This window comes from Rhododendron vialii, chromosome 3a, assembly GCF_030253575.1.
Source record: "Rhododendron vialii isolate Sample 1 chromosome 3a, ASM3025357v1".
Lineage (NCBI taxonomy): Eukaryota > Viridiplantae > Streptophyta > Magnoliopsida > Ericales > Ericaceae > Rhododendron > Rhododendron vialii.
Window position 1 is genome coordinate 26,813,466 of NC_080559.1, and position 27,899 is coordinate 26,841,364.

The 27,899-nt window shown below is 38.5% G+C and overlaps 3 protein-coding genes across 6 annotated transcripts; 1 reads left to right on the forward strand and 2 right to left on the reverse strand.

The window, feature by feature from the left end:
• Positions 1-4,966: 4,966 nt before the first annotated feature.
• Positions 4,967-8,494, reverse strand: LOC131319072 (uncharacterized). 2 transcript variants are annotated; one of them, XM_058349181.1, is made up of 3 exons: positions 6,962-8,494; positions 6,388-6,492; positions 4,967-6,306 (listed from the first exon to the last, which is right to left on the reverse strand). In XM_058349181.1, the coding sequence occupies exons 1-3, from the start codon at positions 7,029-7,031 to the stop codon at positions 6,140-6,142; spliced, it is 342 nt and encodes a 113-aa protein (XP_058205164.1). In that variant the 5' UTR covers positions 7,032-8,494; the 3' UTR covers positions 4,967-6,139. The 2 variants fall into 2 exon arrangements, 1 of the variants encoding a protein (XP_058205164.1); XR_009197878.1 differs by lacking the exon at positions 6,388-6,492.
• Positions 8,495-10,107: 1,613 nt separating this feature from the next.
• Positions 10,108-16,325, forward strand: LOC131319110 (uncharacterized). 2 transcript variants are annotated; one of them, XM_058349230.1, is made up of 14 exons: positions 10,110-10,462; positions 12,157-12,290; positions 12,396-12,545; positions 12,645-12,756; positions 12,890-13,226; positions 13,497-13,710; positions 13,841-13,930; positions 14,040-14,295; positions 14,469-14,581; positions 15,251-15,349; positions 15,433-15,480; positions 15,593-15,703; positions 15,810-15,900; positions 16,008-16,325. In XM_058349230.1, the coding sequence occupies exons 1-14, from the start codon at positions 10,186-10,188 to the stop codon at positions 16,106-16,108; spliced, it is 2,133 nt and encodes a 710-aa protein (XP_058205213.1). In that variant the 5' UTR covers positions 10,110-10,185; the 3' UTR covers positions 16,109-16,325. The 2 variants fall into 2 exon arrangements, 1 of the variants encoding a protein (XP_058205213.1); XR_009197898.1 differs by lacking the exons at positions 15,810-15,900; positions 16,008-16,325 and having other exon boundaries at positions 10,108-10,462; positions 14,469-14,598; positions 15,593-15,685.
• Positions 16,326-16,522: 197 nt separating this feature from the next.
• LOC131319111 (mitochondrial intermediate peptidase, mitochondrial) lies at positions 16,523-27,305 on the reverse strand. Of its 2 annotated transcripts, none has more exons than XM_058349232.1 (17): positions 27,021-27,302; positions 26,694-26,775; positions 26,550-26,602; positions 26,411-26,465; positions 26,033-26,171; positions 25,890-25,944; positions 25,012-25,234; positions 24,556-24,651; positions 23,723-23,842; positions 23,507-23,632; positions 22,843-22,998; positions 21,572-21,688; positions 21,260-21,385; positions 21,099-21,166; positions 19,634-19,769; positions 19,350-19,515; positions 16,523-17,271 (listed from the first exon to the last, which is right to left on the reverse strand). In XM_058349232.1, the coding sequence occupies exons 1-17, from the start codon at positions 27,185-27,187 to the stop codon at positions 17,024-17,026; spliced, it is 2,133 nt and encodes a 710-aa protein (XP_058205215.1). In that variant the 5' UTR covers positions 27,188-27,302; the 3' UTR covers positions 16,523-17,023. The 2 variants fall into 2 exon arrangements, 1 of the variants encoding a protein (XP_058205215.1); XR_009197899.1 differs by having other exon boundaries at positions 17,232-17,271; positions 19,350-19,436; positions 27,021-27,305.
• Positions 27,306-27,899: the final 594 nt, after the last annotated feature.

A 27,899-nucleotide genomic window follows, 5' to 3' on the forward strand; every position in this document is an offset into this window, starting at 1 on the left:
ACAATCACTTGGGTGCCATACATGCATGTCGTACTGGTGGGCCCCCAAGTGAATTATGAGTGGATGTGGTTTAGATTTTCGGGCCTCATCTGATTGTGAGTGTGAGTATATGTGTTTGTATTTGTGCATGGCACTAACATTATTATTTCTTCCAAGGGATTAGCAACTTTAGTTTTATCTAATTTGATTGTGCTCACATTTAGTGATTTGTTTGCTTTCACTAGTGGAATCTACAAGTCTAGCAATATTACGAAAAATGAAAAAATCTGAAAAAAGAAACTTGCCTTATTTAGGCCATAAACATAATTTTTTGAATCTTAGCTAATAATGATAAAGGAGAAGGCCGACTTAGATTTTGATTTCTGCTCGGTATTGGTAAATACTAGAGGACGGGTATACGCGATGCGTGTGTAAATTGGATTTTCACAATATTTTTGTAAAAATGCTTCTCACTTATTGTTTGATCAAATTTTCACAAATATTGTGAAAATTCGACTTGCACACGCATCGCGTATGCCCCGGCCTCTAGTAGGGCTTTAAAGGAGACCAATTTGTTCTATCAAATTTGGTTCCCCATTCACAGTCGAGGCACGAGAAGAGAGTGATTGGTGAGTCAAATTGTGCATATATAAGCATATATAGATGTGGATATAAAAGAGTACAAAACAATTTTTTTTGTTTTTGTAATCCTGTGCATCGAACGGGAGTGACGGCAGATATATTCGTGCATGTATCCGTTCGGCCAATTATCAAGTGGCAACAAAACTACATCTTAAAAAATGGCCCACAAAACTACATCTTCAGGTTACATGATCATGCCAAAAAATGAACGAAGAAAAATAGAAAACAATAAATCCAAAAGTAGGTAAATGAATGAGTATTGTAAAGAGCTATGGGTTGTAGACTTGTAGATGAAGGTACAAACTTATTCAAAGTTTTTGACATTTGACAGACTTCTTCGCAAAAATGGTTCCTCTGGCTTTCTCTTTCTCACGTGAGGTGTTATTTGGCAGTTTTTTTTTCTATGAAACTAATCGGTAAAGTTGAACTATTAAATGGACGGAGCAGTTGAAGGAAAAAAGGGGTGTTTTGAGGATATCTGGACGTGTAGTGGGGTGGTAACTATTTTTGGGAGTTTTTTTTTGTGCGTGTTAAAATGTCTAACTCTAATGTATTCTCACAATTAACTAATTTGTTTTGTGTTTTTTTTTTTCTCTTTAGAGGGTATTTTAGAAAAGAAGAATACATGACAGGGGAGACACCAAACTGGTGCGCCTCTTTATATATTAGAATAGATAGATTACTCCGTAGCAAAAAAATAGGCTTAAAGAAGTGAACAATATACCTAAGAATCTGAACACTGTTCCTTTGGAATTTTTGTTAGACATTTGCGTCATCTAGGAGTTGGAGTCGCGTTCACTGAGTAGTATTCTACTGGGAAAAAAAAAAAAAAAAAAGGAGGAAAAGAGATCTTAGGGTTCGGAACTAAAAGATATCACGCAATTCTAGGATGGTGGAGAGTGAAACTCATGAAAAGAATCAAACTTGGAATATCATTATGATAAAGATTAAAGGGGGCACCTAACCATTTCCATACCCTTTTTGGCTCCTGGTTATAAACGTAGCTTTTATTGGCTTTTCATGCAATTTTCACAAAAGTAAACAAATTTAGTACTCCTCCATAGAAGAACCACTTCAAATTTTACTTAAATAGATAGAAATGGTGATGTTTTGTAGAATTATTTTTGGTTCTATTCTAAAGTCTTTCTTAAATACTTTCTCGTTTTATATAAAGGGGCAATTATACTCTTCTCGTTAATTTGTAAGCATAAAAGCATTTTTCATACAATAATTTTGGCTCATGATCTTGCCACTTCTCTATTTGTTAATGCTACTCTCCTTTTTGTTTATATTATGGTGAATTTACTAAAACACCCTTGCACTTGAAAAGTGAGAAAAAGCTACTCCCCTTTTTGTTTCTATTATGGTGAATTTACTAAAACACCATTGCACTTTATGATGCTAATTTTTTTCTCACTTTTCAAGTGCAAGGGTGTTTTAGTAAATTTACCCTAATAAAAACAAAAAGGGGAGTGACATTAACAAACAGGGGAGTGGCAAAATCAGTTGTCATAATTTATCGGATATACTATTATGATTTATTTGAAGAATTGATTTTGCCACTTCCTTTTTTGTAAATGCCACCTCATTTCTCTCACAACCGGCGGAAATGCAGCAACGGCGCCTAAAGGGTTATTGGCCTTTTGACCAACATGTCCCTCAATTGTGTGCAGCTAGACAAAGAAAGACACTTTTTTTTTATATTTGTAATGCAAGGTGTCTCGGGTATCTTGCGTGCAATCAAACAAAATTCCTACAGCCCCTCATAGACTTTTCACACACCTACATAGAAGGTGAGGCTCCAAGAGTTACTGACAAGAATAATCGAACATGAGACTTTAGATGGGAGCAAATTTCTAAATCCCAGACTTAGGAAAAAAAAAACCTTTGTTATTGCTCATTTGCCTCACCAAACCCAACTTTGAGTGAAGCTCTCAATCCAACTTAAGTATGAAAAGGTTGGACCCAGCAAAGCCACTTGCCTCTACTTCTACTGCTGCACAATTTGGTTGACAGCTAGATGGATTGAGAGCTTCACTAAAATTTGGGCCATTAGCTATCAAACCTTCTTTCTGTCATAGGAGTATAATTTTTCTTAGCGAATTGATTCCTACATCCCCTTTTCATATTCATATTCTTTTTTTGTCTTTTAACATAAAAATACATACCATTTCAACACTGAAAAACACAAAAAAGGAATGTGTGTCAAAAAATGGAGTGTGAAAATCAATTCACTATTTCTATATCAAGCATCATGGGGAACATTTTGTGTCCATGGAAATTTTCACGTACAGCTCCGAATGTTATGTGATAGGTTAATACAGTGAAATTCATGTCCTTTAAAATATAACGGTGATCAATCCCTGTTCGGTTTTGGATTTTGATGGAGGCTTTTAAGAGTAATGAGTGAAGAGAGATAGATAGGAAAAATTTATTAGAGACCATGCTAAAGGGTTTTGAGATTCCAAAACGAACAAGGCCACGTAATTCTGCATGCTGTGCAACAGGTAAATAGGAGTAGCTCATAACTGTTTTTTGGGTCCAATTTTAAATACTTCTTTTCTTGAATCACTCTTTGAGACTATTTGGATTTTGGAAAACTTAGTCAAGGCTTAAGCTCGATAATTACATGATATTAGTGAGCCAGAAAGGAACATAATCCTGAAAAAAAAAAGTTTATCTTAGCAGTCCAAATCTTATACACAGTTAATCGAGGTCCTATAACTTTGTCAATCGTTTGCTTTTCTTAATTAAATCCAATTATGACAGCTTATATCGATCTGCCAACAAACCACCTCCACTGAAAAAGGAAATCCTCTTACAATGTATCACAATTAATTCAAAAAATAAGTACTTATTTTTCTTAGCGGGACGGGGCTCATCTTCTTACAGGAGAGGAAAGATCGACAACAATCAGATACCGTAAATTTTTCCCTTAACCAACTATGGCAAAAGAACAAACTGGAGCTAGTTCAGTTGGCCAGAACTTTTGTATCTTCTTATTAAGAGGTCAAGAAAGGAAAAATCAACAACAATCGGATACAGTGAATTTTCCCCTTAACCAACTATGGCAAAAGAGATGGTCCAAATAATGTCACAAGAAGATACTCCTACTACAAAACGTGAATGGTTAATTCACCAAAGCTTTTAAAAAAAAAGTGAAGTGATATGAAGTAATGAAAAAATAAGATTTATTTTCTTGTGTGTTCTCTTGACAAGGAATCTTGTAAGAATGCTAAAATTTCTTCTTTTTGGCGGGATCTATTTTGCATGAGAGTATTCTCCAGTGAGAAAATTAAAGTTGTAGGTCTCACAATTTTCTTGGTAACTGAACACACAGAAAGTTAAGGGAAAAGTTGATTTTTTTATTCTTTCCGTGCAACTAAACATGGCTTATGTTACATAATGCGCGGGTGAGAGCGCCTTTCAAAAACCTCTCAAACAATTAAAATTAGCGAGTGTGAGAATTGAAAGTGTGAGCAAATAGTGAGAATTGAAAGTGGGAGGAGCGTAGGCCATTTTGAAGGGTTATGCGATTAAGAGGCTGCACAAAAAACAGAACCATTAAGAAAAAGTGGAATTGCCTGTGAAGAGTGGGTGCAAATTGATCGGCATTAAAAGGGGAAGAGGGGGTTAAGGACAATAATTATCTGAGGGGGGGACCTCAGTGAAATGTCATCATGAAATAATTTTGATTCAAGTAGTGACTCAAAGCCAGCTTTTTCATTTGAATAGATTTTGAAGCTAGGGGACACAGGATTTTGAAGCAAGAACCAGTCCCTATTGCTCAAAGCTTTGAAATTTCTTTCCAAGTCTGGACCACTCTTTTTTTGTGGTTTGACATTTGTCCGGGCTAGTTTATGCGCATCTTGATTATTCTCCTCCCGGGTTTGGTCAAAGTCAGATCATTCATGCCGGGAGCAAGGGATTCGCAAGAGATTATTTTTTGCGGCCTGACTCCAAGAGGTTGCCAAGTCTCGAACTTAATATGTTTGAGTTTACGGCTTATCTCTGTTGCCAGCTACCCCTTGGGGTTCTGGACCACTTTATATTGTCAGAAAAAACTATATTCTGTAATGCCCAAAAATGAGCTTGACAAAGCCTCACAGTTAGTTTCCCATACCTAGTTATATGGCAAATTTTGGCAAACTATCCAGTCAAACCTTTGGAAGTGATTGTCACCCTCACTGTTATTTTAACCACACTTCTTTTGATCCTCTTGTCTGTAAATTTACAAGATTACCCCATCGTTTGTCTGTTTTATCACACATAGAATGGCAATATTGGAAGTTTACATTGCAGGAAGAGGAAACAAAGAGTACAAAATAACCTATGGGCACATGCTTCATTTCCTTTCCCTATCTCTTCTGCAAATCCAAGATTCGAACACTAGCTCTGTAGCAACTACGAGAACATGTCTGAGGGAAGTAACAAAATGAGAATTCACACCAAATTTCAAGAACCATGTCATTGAAAAGTTCTAAACTATATTAGTTTTAGCTCTCTTTCTCTTCAAAGTTCAAACTCTTCAAATTACCACATCAACAAAAGCTTTTGAAAATAATGATGAAGAATTCAATTAATCCTTAACGAAGTGGAACTTTTCAAATCCAAAAAAAGAAAGAGTTAAAGAATCAGAATCGAAGATCTCATCGGAGTGTGCACTAGTTCTACTTGCCACATACGCGAGGAAAATAAATATTTCGATAAAAACTTTTGCTTCTTCCGCTACAGATGCTCTAATAACATATCTGGTGGATATATGCACGAGTGGAACGCAATAAACTAATTGGGACCCCGTAACAAATGCATGCCAAAAGTTGCAACATAGATTTGAATTGAAAAGAGTTGGCAGAAATTAGATGCCCACGTATCCACCTACTATTGACTCAAACATCTTTGACTAAGCTAAAATGGGTTCTAAAAGAATATGAAGTTCTTAATGGCAACAATTTGATTGGAGAGTACCTAGTATTTTTTTTCCGAAAAGTCTAAAGCCACCGATGGCCACGTGGGGCCCACTCCGGGTCCTGGACGGATGATTCGAGCTGTTCAATAATTTTTTAAAAAAAAACCCGAGTGGGCTGATGAAAAATCAGCTTCATCCGATATATGTAGGTGCTCGATCCACTCTTCCATTTTTTTCACGAATCCGAATGAAAAAATGGAAGATTGGATCGAGCACCTACACATATCGGATAGAGCTGATTTTCCACCGTCGGTGGCTCCCATCGGTATGTGTAGCAGCATTCATTTTTTTCCCTTTCTTTATAGAATGTAAGAGTTATAACTGTATCCTCATAAAAAATCTGCAATACTGCAAAAAAAGTGTTCAGATGAACAAAACTGGTACACCTATCATTGCTGGATCAGTGAAAGTTGTAAAACTGTAAAGGCCATTATAGAAGGACTGGTGGTAACCTCAATCGGGCGATCTCCGTCCGAAGAGTGTCTAAAGTTGCACAATAAGTCCATCAGTTCTGTAGAATGAAATAAATGGCAGACTGACACCCTTTTACTATGGCAAATATAGGTACTCCACTAAATATGCTATCAGTCTCACCAGAAAATACTGAATGCAGTTTGCAGAGAAAGGTGCATTGTGCAAATAAATGTAAATCACAGAGACAGGAAGAAAACTGCTAGTGCAATGAAGATGGCTTTGCGTACATCCGCAGGCTCCTTCTGCACGTATCAATGAAGACGCATGAGCATGAGTATGAGTATGAATCTAGTCCAAATGGACAGATAAAAGCTGACTGTAACCTTCCTTTTTTGGGCTGGGCCGTTCCACCAGATTTTTTAGCCGAGGCCCAATCTCGTATGTGACGGGCGCGGCGATTGGCTTCGTGGCCACAACTGCCTTCCCAACTTTTGCAAACAATGAGCGAAAAAAGGTAAATTCAGTTAGTGTTCAAGGTATTAAACTCTTAGCACAGGCTGTTATGTGAAGGCCAGTTAATGTTCTGAACAAGCCAGGGAAGTAGTGAGATAATGGTTTCATAACTAGTATACCAGGAATAACACATTAATCCGGAACTACCCTATGCCAAAAGAAATCAACGCTGCATAATAACATGTCCACTGTGATAGAGCAGAATCTAGATTTTGATAAAATCGATATCAAATGGCGATTTAAGTACACTTGGTCTGAAGGTCATGCACAAGATAACTAAAAATGATGTACAGATGTCTTAACATGCATGGTCGGACGAAAGGTTTGGAGGAGGTGAAACGCGTCATAGATCATTTCTCTAACCACATAACACCCCCTTCCAACCCTCCCATACCCTGCAAACGATATTTGATGTGATAATTAAATGAGTCCTTGATTTCGTACCGAGGCAGAAAGAATAGTTATTGAACGGTCCATCTTCTAAAACTGTGGACTGTGCTGCAGGACAAAACATTTAATCCACATTACCAGTAGCAAAACAAAGTTTCAATCTTCCCGCTCAATTGTCTATTCATCAGGTTCCCAACATATAGATATAACCCCATGGCTTTGCTGCATATCATATTCGCGGAGAACCATGCACATTAGATAGTGTAGAAAAGATAAAAGGACATTTGAGATGGATCACATTTTACTGCACAAACTATAAGCAGAAATTCCTAGTCTCAGTAAAACTTACGAGACACAAATTCCATGGCTCTTAAGATGATGATGATCATTCCGCACCTGCCCTGTGAAATGACTGGTAAAACCATGCTTAAAATATTTAAGGACACACATGTATCGTTATTTAAAATGTAAAAATTGGCCTCCTGAATTTCTTGTTCCTCATGAAGCTTAAATAAGATAAAACTAAGCACATAACATTGAGTATGAACAAACACTTCTAACTAAAAGCAAATTTTTAAACCATACGATAAAGAAACAAATTTTACCACTCTGATCACAGACAGATACAGACATATAGCACCTTTTAATGAGCACTGACTACTTAATGCAAGTACAGAACTTAAGAACTTTGGTCCAAAGACTCCAAACATACAACTTCTTAGAAGGACCCTTCTATTCACAAAGCACTAAGTGTGCTGAAAATCTTCTGCCAAATTCTTATTTAATATCTTCAAGCAATTGCAGGCCTTCCCTCTACAGAACAAAAGTACTAACATGAAAAGGTACAGCTGTTAGTAAACTAATCCAGAGTTCCGTAGTAATTTACAGCAGATGAGTTCTTGCAAACCAGCAAAATTCGTGACAATCACTTTTGGCTTTTAAGTTTTTCATTTTGCAGGTACTTGGGAACTCCACAAGCAACGGTTCCAGCTATAAACAAGATGACTGTTGGGGTAAACGATGGGTACACGATGAAGAACTTATCCAATCTTCTGGTAGAAAGCCTGTGCATTCCAGAAAGATAAAAGGTTACACTCCATACATGAAATAGATGATCAAGACAGAAATGATTTTTTATTCTTGTCTTTCCGATATTGCATTTATTCATTGTGCACACGACGGGTGACTACAGTAGTCCTATACTCCTGTAGGTGTAGATACTAAGGTCAGGAGTCAGGACCAGCAAGATCGATCATATGTTCCTAACTGCATTACCAAACTTTAAGTATGCATGTTTACTGCAAAAACTTGAAGCAAAAAGCAGTATAGAGTATGTGCTTCCTAGCCAAGAGGAAATGATTTTGCCGATGGTCTGTCCTCCAAGAGCTTGAAGAAAATACTCCTAAAGTAGAAGGATGTCTTCACTTATGTTGCTAACATACGTATGCTTACAGAGTAAAAGTGTCTGCATTGGCGAGAATTCTATGCACTATGTCGTGATACACAGTTACATTAGCAAACAAGAGTTTTTAGATCAATTTCGCTCACTCGTTTCTAGACTTTTTGTGCAAATGAGCTGAGCTTTAGGGTGTTCAAGGCTTCAAGCTTAGCTTTCTCAAAGTTCAATGAGCTCGAGCTGGAATAGCCCAAATATTAAATGGTGTAGCTAGGATACTTTCGCTATACATTTGCCCTATAGGCCTTATAGTCCATTTGTGATATCCATATCCACAGGACATGTGAATTTGTTCCATTTTAAATTCACTGGTTCGAAATTTCTTGGCTGTCATTAATTCTTATGAAGTCAATTTATACTGTGTTGTGTCCCGACATTGTCTTAGATGCGACGTTTCGTCTCGACTGGGGACAGCATGAGTGTTGACCTCATCCGAGCAGTCCATGCTCGGTAATGGACAACTCAGATTTTACCTCGGCTAAACGGTTGAGATCTGTTCGGCCAAGGTGAAATCTAAGCTACTCATTACTAAGAATGGCCGGCTGGATGGGACTAACACCATGTCTTGAAAATGAACCAAAATGTACGCTTGGCTCAAATATTCATCCCCATTTTTAGTTCTAGTTAACACTTTTTGCTGTCCAAAAAATATTGTCCCACTTCCAAACCAAAAGGGTTATAGTTAATGAATATTCTATTTACTCTTCTACTTTTAAATCAGTAGTACTAAATTTAAAAAAATAATAATAATGATTGAAGGTTAGAATGGAAAAATATGATGATTAGACATGCAATAATTATGTTCCTTTTATATAGTTGGGATTCCCAAAAGGAACTAGAAAATGGGAACGGAGGGAGTATCATCGTTGAAGAGAATAAATGAAGGATTATTCTAAACTCTGCTGATCAAAGGGTGTAGGATAATATGGATAATAAATAAAAGATGCATTGATATTCGAAAAATATATATTAATATTTGTGAAAATGTATTAATATCCGTAAGATATGTATAAATATCCGAACTTATTTGAAATTATTAGGCTGCATTCTTTTGGATTTAAATTAAATCTGAAAATTGTCCTTATTTGAAATTTTTTGGCATTTTTTAGTTTTGCGCCAAATTTTTTTGGGTTATTAATTCGTCTCTACAAGAGAGAACGAAAAAGTAATTTTTTTTTTACTTTTCCAAGTATTTTGAGAAATAACCGCTTCTTAGCACAAAAAGTGGTTATTTTGTCATTTTTGTGCTAAGAAGTGGTTATTTATTAAAATATTTAGGTAAAAATGTCAAAATTTTACTTTTTCGATTCCCCTCGTTGAAACGAATCAATAACTCCAAAAAAATTGGCGCAAAACTAAAAAATACAAAAAAAAATTAAATAATAATAATTTTCAAATTTAAATTAAGTTCAAAAATAACATTATTATTCGCCTAGTGGACAGACGTGTTAGCAAGAACGAAAAAGAAAATGAACTCCACGACAATTGTGACCGAAAACGGAAAGGGACCCCAAACGACAATTGTGCTTTACTACGTTTGGGTTCCACTTGTACTCCGGTCAAAAAACAACGAATGCATCCAACAAGTTACCTGCAGCCAACAAAATTTTTGGCAACAATCGAACTTCACCCTTCATGAGCAGCCAATCTAGTGACCGAGTCAACTACGAGTCTGCCAGCAGCTATCGTGTTTCATTTCTCGCCTCAACTCTCTCTCTCTCTCTCCGGCCGACAGCCTTTACAGCCATGTAAATTAATCCTTTCTATCTCCGATTTATTAAAACCCCAACTACTCATCACTCGTTGATGGAAATCAATTTTCATGGCGATTCTTGTGCTCCCGCGCTTTCACTACCTGACCCACACCTCACCCAACCTTACCTACCGTCCTCGAACCAGGCTACGCGGTTCTTCCGTTGCCGTCGCGTCAATGCCGTCGAAACGCGAGAGGATGGAATCGAGTGGGGGACGGGACACCGGCGCCGCCGTTCTTTGGTTCAAGCACGACCTCCGCCTCGACGATCACCCCGGTCTCGCAGCCGCGTCCAGGTGTCGGACGGTTGTTCCGCTCTACGTGTTCGACCGCCGAATTCTCTCCCGTGAGCTCTCTCTCTCTCTCGCCATAAAAATCTACATCTGTATACGTATGTGTTACTGTGTCTGTGTATCATGTTGTTGAGAAATGGGCCAAATCTGGACGCACACGACACTGGAGCGAAGAACAGTCGAGGAAAGAAGGCGTGCATAGATTTTTATGTTGTTTCTCAGCGGCTCACACCAGTTTTCACTATACATTGAAAGAAGAAATAGTGGACATATTGGAAACAAAAAATGAAATAATGGACAGATTAGAAACAAAAAATATTGTACAGAATAGAATAAAAGGATTTACCCCCCCAAAAAAAGAAAAGAATAGAATAAAAGGAAGAATGGACAGATTACATCAGCTGTGTATAGCATAATATTTGTATCTTTATGCAACCAATTACCTTATTACCCATGTCCAGGTTTTGGGGTGCTGCCTTGGTCAAACCACGACATAATCAGCGAAGTGGCAATCTGAAGATGAATTAAGCTTCACAAACCGAACGATCTATTCAGACTATTCGTATATATGTACGAATTATTCTGTGTGTATATGCATATATGCATAAATTATTTATCAAGAAACTATGTCATATTTAGGTTGCTCTGATCAAACTCTCTCTGGCTGAATCCAATCAACTGGCAGCTCCCTTTACTCCATCAAATGATCAATCAATTGAGAATAGTTTGAATTTGTTCAATGAGTTTTCTTATAGTAAACTTCACTGTAGAATACGAGATAAAGTAAAGCTTACGTATTGTGGTGCACATGATGAGAACCTGATATAAACTTGTACTCCTAAAAGTTTGTTTGCTCAATCAGATGTTATTATAAAAAAATGGGATACTAAATATATGAGGAATATGGAAGCTTACCATTGGCTTTCCAGTTCATGGACGGGGTTGAGCTGTTGAGGTCGTATTTCTATCTAATGCCCTGATATGAGGTGCTAAAGCTTGGCTATTTCGTGAATGCTTTTGAGAGCGGGATGCACGTGAAGCTTTGAATAGCATGACCATATGGTTCTCTTGTAGCTCCTTATTCCAAAAGATGAATCATTGGCAAATTATTTAGCTTACCTGATCAATATTTGACACCTGGATAACAAAATTTTCCCACCTTGAGTTGTACTTATGCCTGTGGTTTGTATCATTTCTATGTCAACTTACGTATTTCAGAGATTTCTAAGTGCTTTGCAGAATTCTCAAAGTGTTTGAAATATTGACTGTAATCAAAATACATTTAATTTAATATATACCCATGGCAAATGCATTGGCTTAGACTTAGAGAAGCCTGAGAGTGATTCATATTTCGGTAATAATGCAATTATCAAGTTTTTTCTTTTATGTTGGGATATTGGAAATACCAAATCTTACCTAGCTTAAGGGAGAGGTGAAAGGGAGGAGTGGGGATTGCACCCTTGACCTCGAGAGTGGGGGTATATGCTCCCACCCAATAAGCCGACAAGTTGATTACTGGACCTTCTTGCCTTTCTGAAAAATTTAGCATATTAGGTGTGAGGTAAGTCCATGGTCAATGGGTTCAAATTACACGAAGTTCATTGTCGGGACTTGGGACCAGAATGAACAATGATAGGTGATATCAAGTGCATTAATTGTCTTATATGGTCTGAAAAGAGGATTACGTAACTTAGAGACCCTCTCATCGCATGAGAAGAAAGTTCATTTCTTGTCATGTTTACTGCAGGCTTTTCTGATGAAACGCTAGAAGTGCTTCTTCTTGCTTTGGATGATTTAAGAAAGTCATTGAAGGATCAGGGGTCTGATCTGGTGATCAGGTTGGGGACTGCAGAACATGTGTTGCAAGAACTTGTAAAAGAGGTTGTTACACATTAGGTGCGCTTACTGTGATAGTTTATTGTTCAGGCATGAAGAAAAAATCAAGCACTATCCACTCATTTTGCTACATTCATCGATAAGGAACAGGTTAAAGCCACCAAGATATTTGCTGAGGAGGAGGTAGAGTACGACTTATGTAGAATGCTGGATGTTGTTGGAAAGACCTTATCAACAATGTCTATCCCAGAGGGGAATCCGAGATTTGTGCTGTGGAACACTCCACTTTATGATATCAAGGTCAGTATTATCCTTTTCTGTTTTCGTTAGTTATTTTTTTGTCTGAATGAGTTAAAAGTCCTTGACATGTGATTCTTTGTGCTTATTTACGTTATCTAGAACTTGAAAGACCTGCCAGCATCCTACGATGAGTTCGAGAAACTAAAGTTTACAGCAATTTCACCTCTTTTGCCCCCAAAATTACCAAATTTAAAGGTCAAGTTGACATGGGGTGAGCTCTATGCCTTTAAAATTATGTACATATAGTGCCTTTTCAAATTATTTTTTGGTTTGTTGTTTTGCAAAGGTCTATGGTAAATGATTGTGATTGGACTTGGGAGAATAATAACAGCTTTATGAATCAGGTTCCATACCCACACTGGAGGATTTGAAGAAATTTATGAATGACTGTCTCGGCAAATCAAAAGATCATTGGACTTCAATCAATGGAATCTCAGCTGAAAGTTTGTTCCGTAGCAATAAGTTTGTGGCTTCAAGAAATCAAATTCAAGGGTTGGCGTTGTCAAAGACAGTGGACAGCAACCAAAGCAATTCTTATAACCGTTCCCGAAACAAGAGAAATGAATCTGTTTTTGTAACACAAAGAGGCAATGTCGTGGGAGGTGGGACAACTGTCGTGTTGAATGCATTGGCTGCATATTTGAGATACTTGGAGGGCACTGTCAGGGACGACTGGCAGGAGTATGTGGTTGACTCATTATTCTAAATTCTGTGTATCTTGTTACTTCTGAATTTTGGCTATTTGAATTGCCTTGTTTCTGATTTATTTTATCTTTCCTTTTTCATCTGTGTGCTCGTGTGTGTGTGCAAGCGCGCGAAGTTTTCTTGTCTTTGTTTGTTTGTTTGCACAAAGTGTAATAAAATGGATTAAAGCCCTTTGTTAGCCAACTAGTACCATAATAATCACTCTAAAAGTTACCATCATAACCTTGTGGTCTAATACTTCCACAGGGTACATGAAAAGTTACGCCATGCTGAAAGCCGTGAAGGAGCTTCATTTGGTACTCTTTTCGGGCCTGCCCTCTGCCTTGGCATCATATCCAGAAGGAGAGCACATTATGAAGCTATTAAATATGAGAAAGAAAGAAATGGTGGATTTCTGTCTCCCTTTGGATATTCAGCAGCCACTGTTGCTGCAGTTGCTGATACTGTTTGCTCGATGGAGGTAGATATATGTCATTGATGCATCCTTCTATTAAGTTCTTTCGTTGATTTATTGGTGCTTATTAATATTTCGACTGTATGACATGTTCAAATGGAACGCTAATTTAAGATTCAGCTGACTGTCATGGCAGTGGTATTGGCTTATGGCTTCAAAAAGTCAATTTGTGGATAAAGGAAGGTACACCATACGAATATGGAGATGGAAAGGCTTTCTAATTCAGGTGAGTGGTTGACACTACAAGCACACTTGTTAGTTTGCAGAAATATTTTTGAAAACTCAATACCTGCGTTTTCTGTAGCCTGCCTTTAAAAAATTGTTCTTTCTCCTAGTATACGGTTGCTGGTCACGAAGGTCCAGCTATTCTTCTTGTGCATGGTTTTGGTGCTTTCTTGGAACATTTCCGCGACAATATCAATCGTATAGCTGAAGGCGGCAACCGAGTTTGGGCCATTACGCTTCTGGGATTTGGCAGATCAGAGAAGCCGAATGTTGTGTACACTGAAGTTATGTGGGCTGAATTGCTCAAAGACTTCATTATTGAAGTTGTGGGGGAACCAGTGCATCTTGTTGGGAATTCAATGGGCGGTATGGATAATCTGTTAATTTACCAGTCTATCTTTTGTTTTTTGTATCATACCCAACCACCCGCAGACCATTCCTTTTCTGAGTTGTTTTTTTGGAACATTAATCTTATTAACTTGTCACTGAGGTACTGCTCTGTAAGCTATGTAATCTAATGTTGTATTCTTGGATCCCAGGCTATTTTGTTGCAATTGTTGCTGGTCTCTGGCCTGCTGTAGCGAAGTCTATTGTCCTTATTAATTCTGCTGGCAATGTTGTTCCTCAATATTCTTCCGTGCCTTTGTCGAAAGTAAGGGGACTTAAATGGTAGTGCACATGGAATACCTATCCAGCTTTTACATCAATCGTTTATAAATGTTTCTTAATCTTATTGGCAATTTATCTTCAATTATTTAACTTCTGTTCATGTATTTGCTTATGTATGACTGTCGTATTTAACTATGTCACAATATTCTTTTGCTGGAAATAATGCATTGTTATGTTGTCCTACTCTGGTTTCTTGGAAAGGATATGCTAGCAAAGCAAATTCTATGTTTTCAAGCATGTACTTTGTGCTCTTCTTTTTCTCTAGGAGCCAATTAGAGCCTTGCTGCCCTAGTGGGTATGAAGTAGCTGGATAGGGGTGGGTATGAAGTAGCTGGATAGGGAAAAAAAAGCTTGAACTCATTTTGTTAAGAGTTCAAGCTGGTCACTTGAACCATCAAAATAAATAAATAAAAGCTGGTCACTTGGGTATAAGGTTTCCCCATCTTAGGGTTGCTTCTAGCAATCCTTAAATGAAATCTAGACTAATGTTAACCTCTAGCTTTTTGACATTTTGTCATTATTTTGAAGAAGGGTAGAAGACTATTTTTTTGTCCAGTGCTCTATACATTGAACTCTTTTCAATCATTCAAATAAGTCTTTTGCTTCCTAGAAATGGCACTCTGATGATGTCTGTGTATGTTAAATACTTCAGGAAAGGCAAACTTCAGCAGCTGCTTGGTTGGGTGCTAGACTCCTACTATTCTACTTGAGGCTGAGTGTCAAGAATCTAATGACAAACTTGTACCCAACGGTATGCATTCCTCTAGTAACTATCACCAACTTTTGCTTCTGGTTGTTTAATGTTGAATTTAACTTAATTATTATGCTCTGCAGCAAGTAGAGCGAGCCGATGATTGGGTTATTAACGAAATGGTACGAGCTGTATCCTCATAAATGCAATCGACACTATTTTTGTGGTCAATCGCTAGATATTTTTTCACGCATTGAAAAAGATGGTTGATTTCCATTGCACTTCCTTAATGAGTACTCATAGTCACATGATCCTGGTGTGGTGGTAGTTCTTGAAAGCATATTCACCTTCAATCTTTCTATTCCTCTAAACTATCTTTTGGAAGGATTTGAGAACCGGGTTCTTGTTATACAGGTGAAATCTTTACATTCCACGGCAAATTGTGATTTCGCTCTTCATGATCATGAAGTTTCTTCTTTTTCTCATCCGTCATGTTCTCTCACTTATGTACTACTATCAGGGAAGGAAAGATCCACTCTACAACTCTCAAACGATATTGGCCTTGCTTAGAGAGCACTGCAAAGGAGTCACAATCAGGGAACTTGATGCTGGTAATTCTGATTCTTTCCTCATGGCCTTCATCACTTGCGATGGCATTTACTGCAAACTGTTGTTCACCTATTCTGGTTTGCTGATGCTGTTGTTGTCAATCCATCAGGCCATTGCCCACATGATGAGCGGCCGGAAGCAGTGAATTCTATTATTCAGGAATGGGTAGTTACTGTGGGAGCTAGAGTGCTATCTGGTGGCAGAACGTGATGAGGAAGTTGTTGGATGAACTTTCTCCGGCCCATCTTTGGCAACGAACCTTTTCGGCTCGGATTATGGTCTGTTTCTCCTGCTTCGGGAAATTGCAAGTTTCTTAGGAGTGGATCATCATCTACCATTTATGTGGGTTCTCTTTGATATACTGCTGCAATTGGATAATGTGTATCTAATTCTTTCTATACACCATATTTTCACCAATTTCACTTGACGACTATAACAGCACATACATTCTTCATACATGGAATGCCAATTTGAACTGTTTTTTCAGCTTTTATAGCATATGTCAAAACTCCCGCAGACAAACATGAGGTTCATCCACATTGGCAACACCCAATACCTACCTGGATATCCCCTTCTTTTTTGGCAGAATAAAAGAACTAAAGTATCCATGCAACACCAAAATTAGGGGATGGGAAAAACTTGCCAAAAATTGTTGCAACTAAAATGCAACAAATGTAGTAATAAAGATACAGGCCTCGACTCTAATAGCAAAATCGAGAAATTGAGAAGCAATCTTTTTCTGTCTTGTTTGTTTTTGAATGAGCAGTGCACTGTTGTAGCTCTCAGGTTTTCTGTCTTGTTTATTTTTGAATGAGCAGTGCACTGTTGTAGCTCTCAGGATGATCCCCAATGAGCCCCTACTAGCACAAACGACATTGCATGCTCTGCTAAACTATTTCAACTCAAAACGGTTACAAATGACTACTGAAAAGTTGCACTCATCAACTTAATCACCAGATGGCACCCGTATCTCAGCAACACCAATTGATATCTACCAACGCCAATGTCATGACTTGGCATCTGCTTTTTCCAGTTCTTCGAGCAGCAGCCACTGGCAGCAGTTGCTTCTGTTTCCATCCCATGTTTCCTATTCCATACAATCACTTGAACGGGCAGCAGCTTTTGCTAATCTTCCACCAGACCCATTTCACAATAAAGGGATGTAGTATCAGGAACTATTCCACCATCACGGTACCTTAGAATACCATCTCCCACAAGATCCTTCAACAAGAATGCGGGGTCTTTGGCTCCACCATGTTGCAAGAATCTTCTTCTAAAAGCAGATCCTTTGGCTGGTGATAGAGGATCATCCTTAAACATCTTGTGCCATATAGTCGCAGCAAAGCACTTGGCATACAAGTAGCTATAGTAACCTATATACATCAGAATGAAGTACCTCAGTACAACTGCAACTACGGAAAGATCATACAATTTGGTAATTGGTAGCTTCAAAAACAGCAGCCAACAGCTTACATGTGATATCATTAGGTCCTTTGATGAATATTGTGCAGGTGGCCCTCTTTTTGTATACGGGCGGTATTTTCTTAATGCCTTCTTTTTAATAGAATTGCTTACTTATCAAAAATAAATAAAAAATTAGGTCCTTTGATGAATATTGGGCCCTAAGAAATGGGACTGAAGCCACTTGCCATCGTGTAATGGTGGGTAGGGATTGATTATCTAGGTGTTTTTTTAATGTTAATGACCTATGAATAAGGGTAACAATGGTTAAGATTTAAGGATAAATACAGTACGAAATAAAGGCATAAGTTTCCAGGAATTTCTGGATGCCATCAACAAGCAGTTTTTAAGCTGAAAAGCGCTGGCAAATTAGGTTGGATGTCTACTGACCAAAGTATTGGGTCTTTAACATTGTCCCCCGAGGGAACTAGATCTTACTCTCAAGAAGCTGTAGGATCGAGAGCGACCTGAGTGAACTGTATCTTCTTTGTGTTAGTTGACCTAAGCCGCACTCTTACTGCTGGGGCGGGGCTCAGCCTACCCAGAATCAGACGATTCTAATTAGACATTTATCTGGATTTTTTCGCTTTGCTTCCTTTTCGTTTTTCCCTTTTCTAGGTCTTTTTATGGATTCCCTCTACCTCTTGTTCATTCACGTTCCAAAGAAGCTCCTCCTCCCCCTCTGATTTGTTCCCATTCTTTTATTCACAAAATGATTGGCATCGCAACTGAGTTGGGTGGCGATGGTGGTGGTTGGGTGATGCTGTGTTCGATTCTCGGCGTCTGGTTCCTCCAATCGTTTTTGGGAGTCCTTTGGAATCGCTTCACGGCAGTTGGCCTAGTTCGAACCCCTACCCTTCGATCCCGCCGTTCGCCTGGTTCGATCTCGGTCGTGATTCCCTTGTTCGGTTCTCCGGTTGGCGGGCTGTTGGACTCACTGACTTTTGCCCAACGGCAGGGGCTTCCTTAGGGTGTTCTCGCATCCGGCGTGGTTCCCGCCTCGGTCTTTGGCGGTGGACCTGGGTTTTGCTTAACGGCTTGGTTGTAGCTTCCGCGGTTGCAGGGGTTCGTTGGGTTCCGTTTTGCTTCATCATTGGGTGACCAGTGGTGGTTTGGTGGTGGACGGTGGTGGCTGATGGGTGGTGGGTGTTGTGCTTCCTGATCGGATGGGCGACGGTGGGCAGTGGTCTGATCTGCTGTGGTTGTGTTCGGGTGCGAAATGCAGCTCTGTCGGGTGGCCAGTGGTGGTTTGGTGGTTGGCGGAGTTTGTTGACCGGCGGTGGGGGTGGACAGTGATCTAGGGTACGGTTTGGTTTTCTTTTGGGCTAAGCTGTAATGTTTTATCTGGGCTTTTTGGCTCTTTGGGTGTTTGTGCTTCATTGTATTATTTGGGCTTTTGGCCCTTAAGGTGTTAAGGCTTCGGCCCTTTGGGTGTTTTTTCCAACTTTTGGTTGGAATCCTCTTTTCCTCTAATAAAATGTTTGCTTCGCCTTTCAAAAAAAAAAAAAAAGAAGCTCCTCCTCAGACTCAGACCCGTCATCTTAATTCTTGTGGTATCTATGGTCTTTCACGAATAGATTGAATAACCGACAATAGGGATTTATTGTGCAGTGCAAGGTCAAAATAGAACAAAAAGAGAGGGAAAAAAAACCCTCATATCTCATAAAATGTATCAGCGTTTGCCACTAGAAGAAATAATGGAGTCTCAACATCAAAAACTAAGGACCTAGGAAGCACTTGTTAACCTGAATTGTTGGATTCTCCCTACTTGGCAAGCCTAGGGAGAAGCACTAACATATTTCCAATCTACAGACCCATACCAGACAAACAATTCCAGTACAAAGCTAACCCAACAAACTATGGCCATCCACAGTTACTTATTTTGCCTAGATTGTGTTGACTTACGGTGTTGGACACCTAGCAGAGACATAAGATGCATGGTATGTCTACAAAAAGGGAAAAAAAAGATAATCCTTGAATGCGATGATACCTGCTCCATAATTTAGAAGATGATTAAAGCGGGTGTGCCAATGTGTACCCTCAACATGCTTCCAACTGGTATGTTGTCTTTTCAAATCTGCAACAGTAGCAATTGTATCGATGGGTGAGGACGGCTGTTCCCCGAAAAGTGTTTGGTCCATTATGGCATAAAAAACCTGATGAAAAGAAAATAATCAAGCCATTTGTCAAGGTTTGTGATCCTTTTTCTTCTTTTCTATCACACAAGGAAGCCAAGGAATTGTTTTTTACCCTTTAGTGCTTCAGAAAACAAACCTGGCGTTGCAACTCAGTTGCTGCAAACATCTTTTTGGCTCCCCGCATTGACTCTACCAGTTTCTCAGGTATTATTTCACCAGTGGAATAGTGTCGCGCAAAAGTCTTCAAGACGCGATAATCCCAAGCAAAGTATCTACCAAATGTGACAAAAACCATTTCAGGACAACGAACCCTCTGGTTTCAGATTCAAGTTACATGCATGTATGAAGGACTTACTCATATGCCATGTATCAAGTTTAACTAGAGGATGACAGCTATGTTCCATAGCTTATCACGGATTCTGAAGTATATTGAGACCTTCGAACCAAAACAACTAGCAAGTTTTCCCACAAAGATTATGCGTCTATGATAAGATTTGAGACTAAACCTCTTCCTTGAAAATATTCGCCGGCGCAGAGAAGAAAATAATTTGGTAATGACTAAGTTACATGACATTAGATTGCTAAAAAGAACACATTTCTGTCTAACCTACATTACGACAGTATCCAACATATATAAGCTTATGTTAAAAAAAAAAACATCCATAAGCTTTTCCAAACTGAAGAAATATCTTCATGTTTATCAGGACACAAAGTAAAAAGTCAACTACAATGCTGTGATTGCTGTCAAAAGGAAAAATACAAGAGACTCCTATAAGATACTTGAAGATATGTTGGTAACCATCCAAGATTATAAAGATCAAAAAAAAAAAACCATCCAAGATTATAAGGTTGTATGCATGTTCCTACTTCTATGATGGTCCCCTTCCACGTTGTCCATTTTCTGTACCTTTTCTAGCCTGATTGGCTCCTCATACTAGCCGTAATAATTGAAGACATCAGCTTCCTCCAGCAAATCAATGATAGTAGGGTACAATAACCAATGAAATCTCACTGAAAAGTGTTAATGAAGAAGAATATCAAACATTTAAAGAGACCCCATCCCGTGAGTGTATCGAGTGTACACAAGTTAAACTTCTCAGGCTACCTAACATGATCAGCATAGCACACTCAATTACTCATGTTAAACAAGATCAGCTAATTGAAGGTATCTAATCTTAGGTCCAATTCTCTACTTCCTGTCTCTCACTCTCTCTCAGTTGCTAAGGTGTTATTAGTTATTGAACCAAACTGCAGAAACTTGAGCTTCATTATGAGTATATTACCCATGGAAACATAATTTCTCTCTTACGTGCACAAACACATACACACTAAACACAAAGGAATCAGACCACCATCTACCATAATAATGCAGAGAAAGAAGATTGCACCACCAACTGAAAGATCGAGTGATGATCGGCCTTACTGTAACTTCTGACAAGATTTTAGTCATTATACCTCACCCAGTTTTCAGGTACAGAAACAGCTGATCATATTAAGGTAGAGACTGAAAGTTATTGAGCAATACTAGCATATTATAGAACAACTATGTAGAGAATCTCAAACAGCTAAACGGTGGACGTAGATGTTCAAAATCTACTCACTCAAAGAGGTTTGAAGGTGTTTCAGCCAAATCAATAGCCACCCTTGTACCTGAAAAGTGTTGGTAATCCTACAAGCACAATTAAGGGGGAAAAAAGACTTCAAATAGTGAAACAAGGAAAATGCCAACTGTTAACATAGCAGCAAGACATTAACGAAATACCGTTCGTGAGAGCAATGAGTGAAGAGCATGTCCAAATTCATGAAAAAGAGTTTCTACTTCCCAGTGATTAAGCCTCACAGTCACCGAATTACGTGAACCCGCAAAATTGCACACTAGCGCCACAACCTGCACCAGGATGTAGCAAGCAAGATTATAGAGAATAACTATGACAGTCGAATGCCATAGAAAGTAAGAATGACCAAAATTGTGAATCATTACAGCTTATAAAAGGTGCCAGAATCAGAAAATGATGTCTTTACTATTCTGGAAAAAAGCAAATCAAAATGAAGGAGAAGTAGATTGATCACGTACTGGTAGTTGGTATTCTGAATCAGAGATGTGGCGCCCCCCTTTAATGGCAAAATGAGCACAACCAGGATACTTGCCCGTTCTTGAGTTCAAATCAAGGTACAAGTACCCCAAGTCACCCTGAAATACAAGAATAATTCTTCAATAAAACGATAAGTAAAGATGTCAAATAGCAGACTTATTAAGCATTTCAGAAAAAAGGACAGAGAATGAAACATGTGGAACCATATAAAAAGTAACTGCAAGGGACGCTTGCAACACGACTACCTTGAGGATTTTAAAATTTTGTAACCGGTGTGGTTATGGAAAACCAGGTGGTAGAAAAATAGAGGATGTGGAAAACTAGGAAGCATATATTTTGTACTGCTACTGCATCAGAGAATTCACTACAAATGCCAGTGATCATTCTTTTTCTCGTACAAATCATTACTTAACACTAGACTTCACACTTCAACCGCAGTATACTTTCCAAATAATCAGGCATGAGGTGTGCCCCAGTCTGTCTCCAAAGACAAGTTGCTGGGATGCAAGGCCCTGAAACAGTGAGCATTCGATACCCTACTTCATTTCATAACAGGCTGGTCAGACTAATGCACCAATCACTGCAAATTCAACTAACGGGAATCAGTATTGTGACAGATTGGCTCTAAGTAATGAAGCATGATGCTTAAAATCGTGCTTCCAGCCTTAGACAAATTCCTTGTCAAAAGCTTTTTGTAAGTGAAAAGCTTTAACAGAAGATCAATATGGACTAACGGAAGAGAGGCCTTGTGTGGAAAAAAGAATTTTGCAAAAATTTTAGTATAGAATTGGACAATCAGAAGTGCGTTGTTCTAGAACATCATTGGATTTGTCTTCCTCCCATTCTTGTCCTCTTTTATTATGGGGTTATGTGACTTTTGGGAAAATTTCCTGCGTAGGATTGAGAAAGAACTCGAATCGGAAAAATAATGATGCAGGTCCCCATCAATTTCAAAAACAAGGCCTGACAGTAGATTACAGCTCAATCTAACCAAGAATTATCTTGACCATTAACAAAACTAAACTGAACAGCGGTTTATATCTCCAGATCAGATATGTGCAAACCCACAAGTTCCTGTATCAATTAAGCTAAACTGACATGGTTTATATCTCCAGATCAGTACGCATGATTGTAACCCACCATCTTTAAAAATCACATGCCAATATTACAGAAAGATCCAAAAAGGTCGACATCAGTGGTTCATAGCATGATTAACGGGTTATAAAGTTTAAAAGAAAGTCTCCATATTTACCTCTTCAGGGTGATAAAGGGACATTTTGAGCACATCTGGATGCCATGACTCCCCAGGTGCTAAAGGGACACTCTGAAATGTCACACCAAATAATAACTTAACCAGCACCTTTAAGCCCTCTATACATTGCGGCAAAGGAAAATATGATGCTACAACCTGCATAAAAGCAATCAAAAATAATTATTGCAGTTACCGAACCATTGAAGGATAACATAAAGGGAAAATTAGCCATAAGGACGGTAAAATTGTTTTCATTTAGGGGAAGGACGCCAGCAAAATAGTTTTTAGTGGAGGTCCTTCAACTTTGAGTTTTTTAGCCAGAAGGCCAAAACATGTTTAGACACTTTCATAGGATTTTAGGATTCACTTTCCTATTATAGGGTTTTAGTGGTTTAGGCACTTTGATAGGGTACCCTAGGGTTTTAGGCACATTTGTCCTTATGTTTGATTGCAAAAGGTGCTTGTCCTTGAGCTTAAAAAATAAATATGAGGGATTTTTGGCTAAGTCTCCCTAACATAAATGATTCAACAAATAGAGCAGAAAAAATCTTCTAAATATTGGAGGAAAACTAAATTTCAAAGGAAAACAAGCATATGACCACAAAAGGAACTGCAAGAATTACGTGAACAGAGAAAAAGAAGAAAACATGTGGATGCTGCTTACTAGAGAGTCCAAGTCGTAAGCAGAAGACTTCATCAACCCTGTGAAGTATGCTTCGTCCCACGGCTCTAGGTCACCATTTGTTTGGCCACTCTTCTCTCTTTTAAAATCCGAAATCCCCTTAAGTTCCTACGAGACAATAGCTGATCATTTAAGCACAATAAGTGTAACAAGTCTTCATCGGGCGAGTTAAGATAATACATGTGGTGAAGATAATACCTTATCAGCCGCGGGCCTGACCATTTCACTCATCTCAAGCAAAAAGGACATTACAACCTCGGGGGATGAAGCCATATTTGGATGCACGGCAAATTCAGAATAAGACTTGTAACCCATTATCTGCATACGCCTACAACAAAGCATGTTAAGGGCTCTCTACATTACAGCAAAAAGAGCACTTCCATCTAATGTAGCGCAGATAAATCTCTGGTGCATTCTCCTTCATAGGAAAGAATGTAAGAATATGGATGACTAGAATTTCTGCCAACAATAGTTCAAATTCCTGCTTCCCTTCACAGCTTGGATTTATTTCTGAGTCTAAAATCATGGGACCTCACTCACTGGTTATGGCAAAGTATGACAGGACATCAAAATATTGTTACATCACTTGAAATTTGCAAAGTTCAGTTAGAAAATGACAAATTTTAAGTTCATGTGCAGAGATGAGCATTAAGGACATTCTGTAGATACATATCTCATGGAAAAAGTACAACATAACAAAGACCAATAATCTCTTACAGGTGTTAAAAAAAATTCCATTGACAATTGACCATTTTACACTCATGGCAAACACACAGGACTTCATCCCGGGTAAAGCTGGATTTCTTCAAAGATATCACTTCAATTTCCTGAGATTTCTCCTCAAAGAGAGGACAAGCATCAAACCCTTTCAAGTATAGGGTCATAGTCCAAAAACCAACATCGAAGGGTTAGTAACAGACCCACCGAACATATATCACATCAAACCATCCGACACGTGATTAGAAAATGTCTTGCAAGAGTATACAATTTATTAGGAAGAGTACAAAACAGTAAATGAAGACAAATTTAACCTGAGCAATCTCGTGACGGGTAGCAATAAGCTTATCAAGAACACCAATGTTTGCTGATGGGACAGAATTTCCTTTCACATATGCCATCTTCCTAACCTGCCCCCCGTTCAAATGTAGTTTGATGAAATAAACTATGCTTGATTGAATTGCAATAAAATAAAAAAAAATGGAAAGTGAACAATAAGAATAACTTAAAAATCTCTTCTAAACTCTCAAATTAAGCCTAGGAGCCTCAAGTATACAAATACATGTTGACACAGTTCGTTGAACTTCATCCACAGGGTGTAGCAGTAAAATGGTAATTGAACTTTGCAGCAAGTATTCAAAGACCGCACGGGATGTTATCCATCAACAGCTCCACCTTTAAGTCAGATTGGAATTGCAGACTCCAGGACTCGACACTTATTAATCAATTGTTTCAGAAACAGAAACATCAAAGAGAGCAAATAAAGCTACCTCAGAATCTGATGCCCATTGTAGAACAGATGACAAAGTACTCGGCTCTGTTATGATCCGGAATCCTTTTTCCTTCATGTTACCTCTTGACTTTGATGATTCCCCAGATGCACTGGATGTGGAACGGTAAATGGGCTTAACAAGATGGTGCAACAATTTTGGAATACGTGATGCCGGAAATATATCCACATAACCTGGGTCAGTGGTGATATTTTCATTGAACCTGACCAAAAGGAGGCACACAAATATCATAATCAGTTATTCAGTTACATAGACCTTGTCCAATTAGATAATGAATGAGATTTCCTTTACCATTGAATAGCGGAGTATGACACTATACCTTTAAGTGAATGAAAGGGGATAAAACATAAGGGCTCTGTTTTTTCTTTTTTGAAATGAACATAAGGGCTATCTAAGTCACTTTAAAAAGTAAAACCAATATAAGGAACGGTATTTATACTGATGCAAATTGGTGGTTTGTATGTCAACATGAATGCTATTTTTTGACAGGAACTAAATAGGCTGGCGTGCAAAATATTTAAATATATGGGAAGGTCACCACAAGCTTAGAAGTTACAATAGTCAAACATCACTCAAATCAAGATTGCATATATATTTATATAGATATATATTTATTAACTATGGCCTCCTTTTAGTTTTGCTTGTCTACTGCGCCAAGAAATCGAGAAGAACTGGAATAACTCAGAAAGTGAATGGTGCTTTTCCAGAACATATCAGATAAGGGATGAATCACTGCCTGCTGAGACAATGCTAACACCCATATATATCATCAGAAGAATAAAGGGTAATTCATCAAAAAGACACATTACAACAAATATAAACAGTAGACAAGACCAAATAAAGATAAATTCACTTACTCCCTACACAAATGAGAACTGTCTATCTGCAGCTGATTAACTCGCTCCAGTTTATCTGCATGGCATTAAATGTAGGTTTAGTTGGGTGGAAAGAGAAAATGCCACCGTCAGAACTCAAAGCTAAAGGATGAAAGCACAAGTACCGGCACCGAGATGAATTCCACCCTTCTCAAAGTCAATGCGGAGCGAATGGGCTGCCCTTTGAGCTTCTTCACTAATCGACCTTCCATCTTTCCCTGCTTTTATCACCGCTTTATATAGTGCATGATTCGTATTAAGATACTGCATGCCATCAAAAATATTTCTTAATGTTATTTCGCCAAAAGAAAAACATATTAACGTGCATTGTTGGTTATTCCTAAAACAACAAAATTGCTTCGGTTAGCGTCTCATTGTGTTTCAATCGACGGAATGGAACTTGGTATTCCACTAACACAGACAGTTCACCCGCCCCTAAAATCCCGTTCCACTTGCCATGAAGAAGTGAAACAAAAAATCCGAATAAAATTCAGTCACCTCACATGTATATATTCGTTGATCCTCAGCGACGCCTTGTTGGCCTCCTCAACAAATTCCCTACGTAACAAAAAGTGTTCCTTTAACCACTAGTAACTTACATCCAACATAATTAAAAGCAAAAAAATGCAACAATGTAAGAACCTGTCCGGGTGGGTATGCCTACATAGTTCCGCGGAGTCGACAACTGAACAAACCTGCCGAAAGAAATATCACAATTACCATTTGCATTCAAAACTACACATCTAGAGAGAGAGAGAGAGAGAGAGAGAGAGAGAGAGAGAGTACTGTGTCTGATATTTCGTCCATGGCCCGTATAATTTCTCTAGACGATGGCATTCCAGAAACGTAATTGACAAGCTCACCAGACCTGACGAAGCAAAGCTTAGATATCAATAGTCAGCTAACAAAGTTATAAAACAATCTCCTATTCAATACATAATATATCTTATTCACCCAAAATAAGGACAAAAATTCCTATTCAGTCAGCATTGCTGAGAAAACAATGACAATTTGATAGTCTTGAGCATTGGAAAAACATATCTTCTCCTTTCTTTTCTGCCAATTTCTGAGCAACCAAAACGGAGTTACTGTGGGGAGTTAGGATTCGCTTACCGCTCTATTGCTTCGTCGACGAAACGACGAAAGCCGTTGGCGGTCTTGAGATGGTCGAAGCCGTAGAGACCGGTGTCCTTGATTAGCGGTGCGGTTGAGGTGTGGAAGCGGTGGGGGTTGGTCCAGAGACGGAGGTTCGATGTTTGTCGGCGTATTAGGGCCGCCATGGCTCGCTGATTGGGAGGCGGCTAGGTGGTGGTGTGGAAACCTGAAGCCTATGAGTTTAGACTGCGATTGTGGGTACCCGGTGGGGAGGTACGGGTCGGAACAGATTACGTGACTTTTATAGCTCGGGGCTTTGGAGGGTCCGAATATATCTAGAGCTTTGGTCAGGGTCGGATTAGCATGCGACCGTCTCACTCACGTTTCAAATCGTTTATGAAGTTATATTCGAAATTATATAAGTTCGTCGACCGAACATCATTTTGAACAATTCTAACACTTGCCCTACCAAGAGTTTTCGAGAAAAAATATAATATGTTATTTGCATCTATATTTTGAGTTTTTGTACTAGTACTATTTTACTTTTGAAATAAATAGTGATGAACATTTTTTTTTATACAATTATAATTATATGATAAGTTTGAATAGTGAGGTACCAGAGTAATTGAATAAGTTGATTGAAATATATGTGAAAATCTTTTCTTGGAAGTAATTTGCCAATTTACATTAACAAAACTTAATAGCGTCTTTCATTTGTTATAATTTCTTTTTATAACTTTCACCGTACAAGCTTGAAATTCTGTGTTTGTCCATAACTTTGGCGATTCCAAACACACGTCGTCCTTTATCTCTTTTGGAGTACGAGGAAATGAACTTAAAGAATAAGGGAAAGTAGGAAGGGGAGGAAGTGAGGAAAAAATTCATAATAGCATCATG

What these genes read in the sequence shown, in the direction of transcription:
- LOC131319072 (XM_058349181.1), bottom strand. Translation starts at nt 7,031, where the DNA reads ATGTTTTGTCCTGCAGCACAGTCCACAGTTTTAGAAGATGGACCGTTC. An exon ending in TAACTATTCTTTCTGCCTCG is followed by an intron (nt 6,493 to 6,961) that starts GTACGAAATCAA and finishes TGTTTGCAAAAG; the next exon opens with TTGGGAAGGCAGTTGTGGCC. An exon ending in GCCCAGCCCAAAAAAGGAAG is followed by an intron (nt 6,307 to 6,387) that starts GTTACAGTCAGC and finishes TGATACGTGCAG; the next exon opens with AAGGAGCCTGCGGATGTACG.
- LOC131319110 (XM_058349230.1), top strand. Translation starts at nt 10,186, where the DNA reads ATGGCGATTCTTGTGCTCCCGCGCTTTCACTACCTGACCCACACCTCA. An exon ending in TGTTGGGAATTCAATGGGCG is followed by an intron (nt 14,296 to 14,468) that starts GTATGGATAATC and finishes CTTGGATCCCAG; the next exon opens with GCTATTTTGTTGCAATTGTT. An exon ending in CTTCCGTGCCTTTGTCGAAA is followed by an intron (nt 14,582 to 15,250) that starts GTAAGGGGACTT and finishes TAAATACTTCAG; the next exon opens with GAAAGGCAAACTTCAGCAGC.
- LOC131319111 (XM_058349232.1), bottom strand. Translation starts at nt 27,187, where the DNA reads ATGGCGGCCCTAATACGCCGACAAACATCGAACCTCCGTCTCTGGACC. An exon ending in AGTTCTCATTTGTGTAGGGA is followed by an intron (nt 25,235 to 25,889) that starts GTAAGTGAATTT and finishes CCTTTTGGTCAG; the next exon opens with GTTCAATGAAAATATCACCA. An exon ending in CAACTGAGTTGCAACGCCAG is followed by an intron (nt 19,516 to 19,633) that starts GTTTGTTTTCTG and finishes TCTTTTCATCAG; the next exon opens with GTTTTTTATGCCATAATGGA.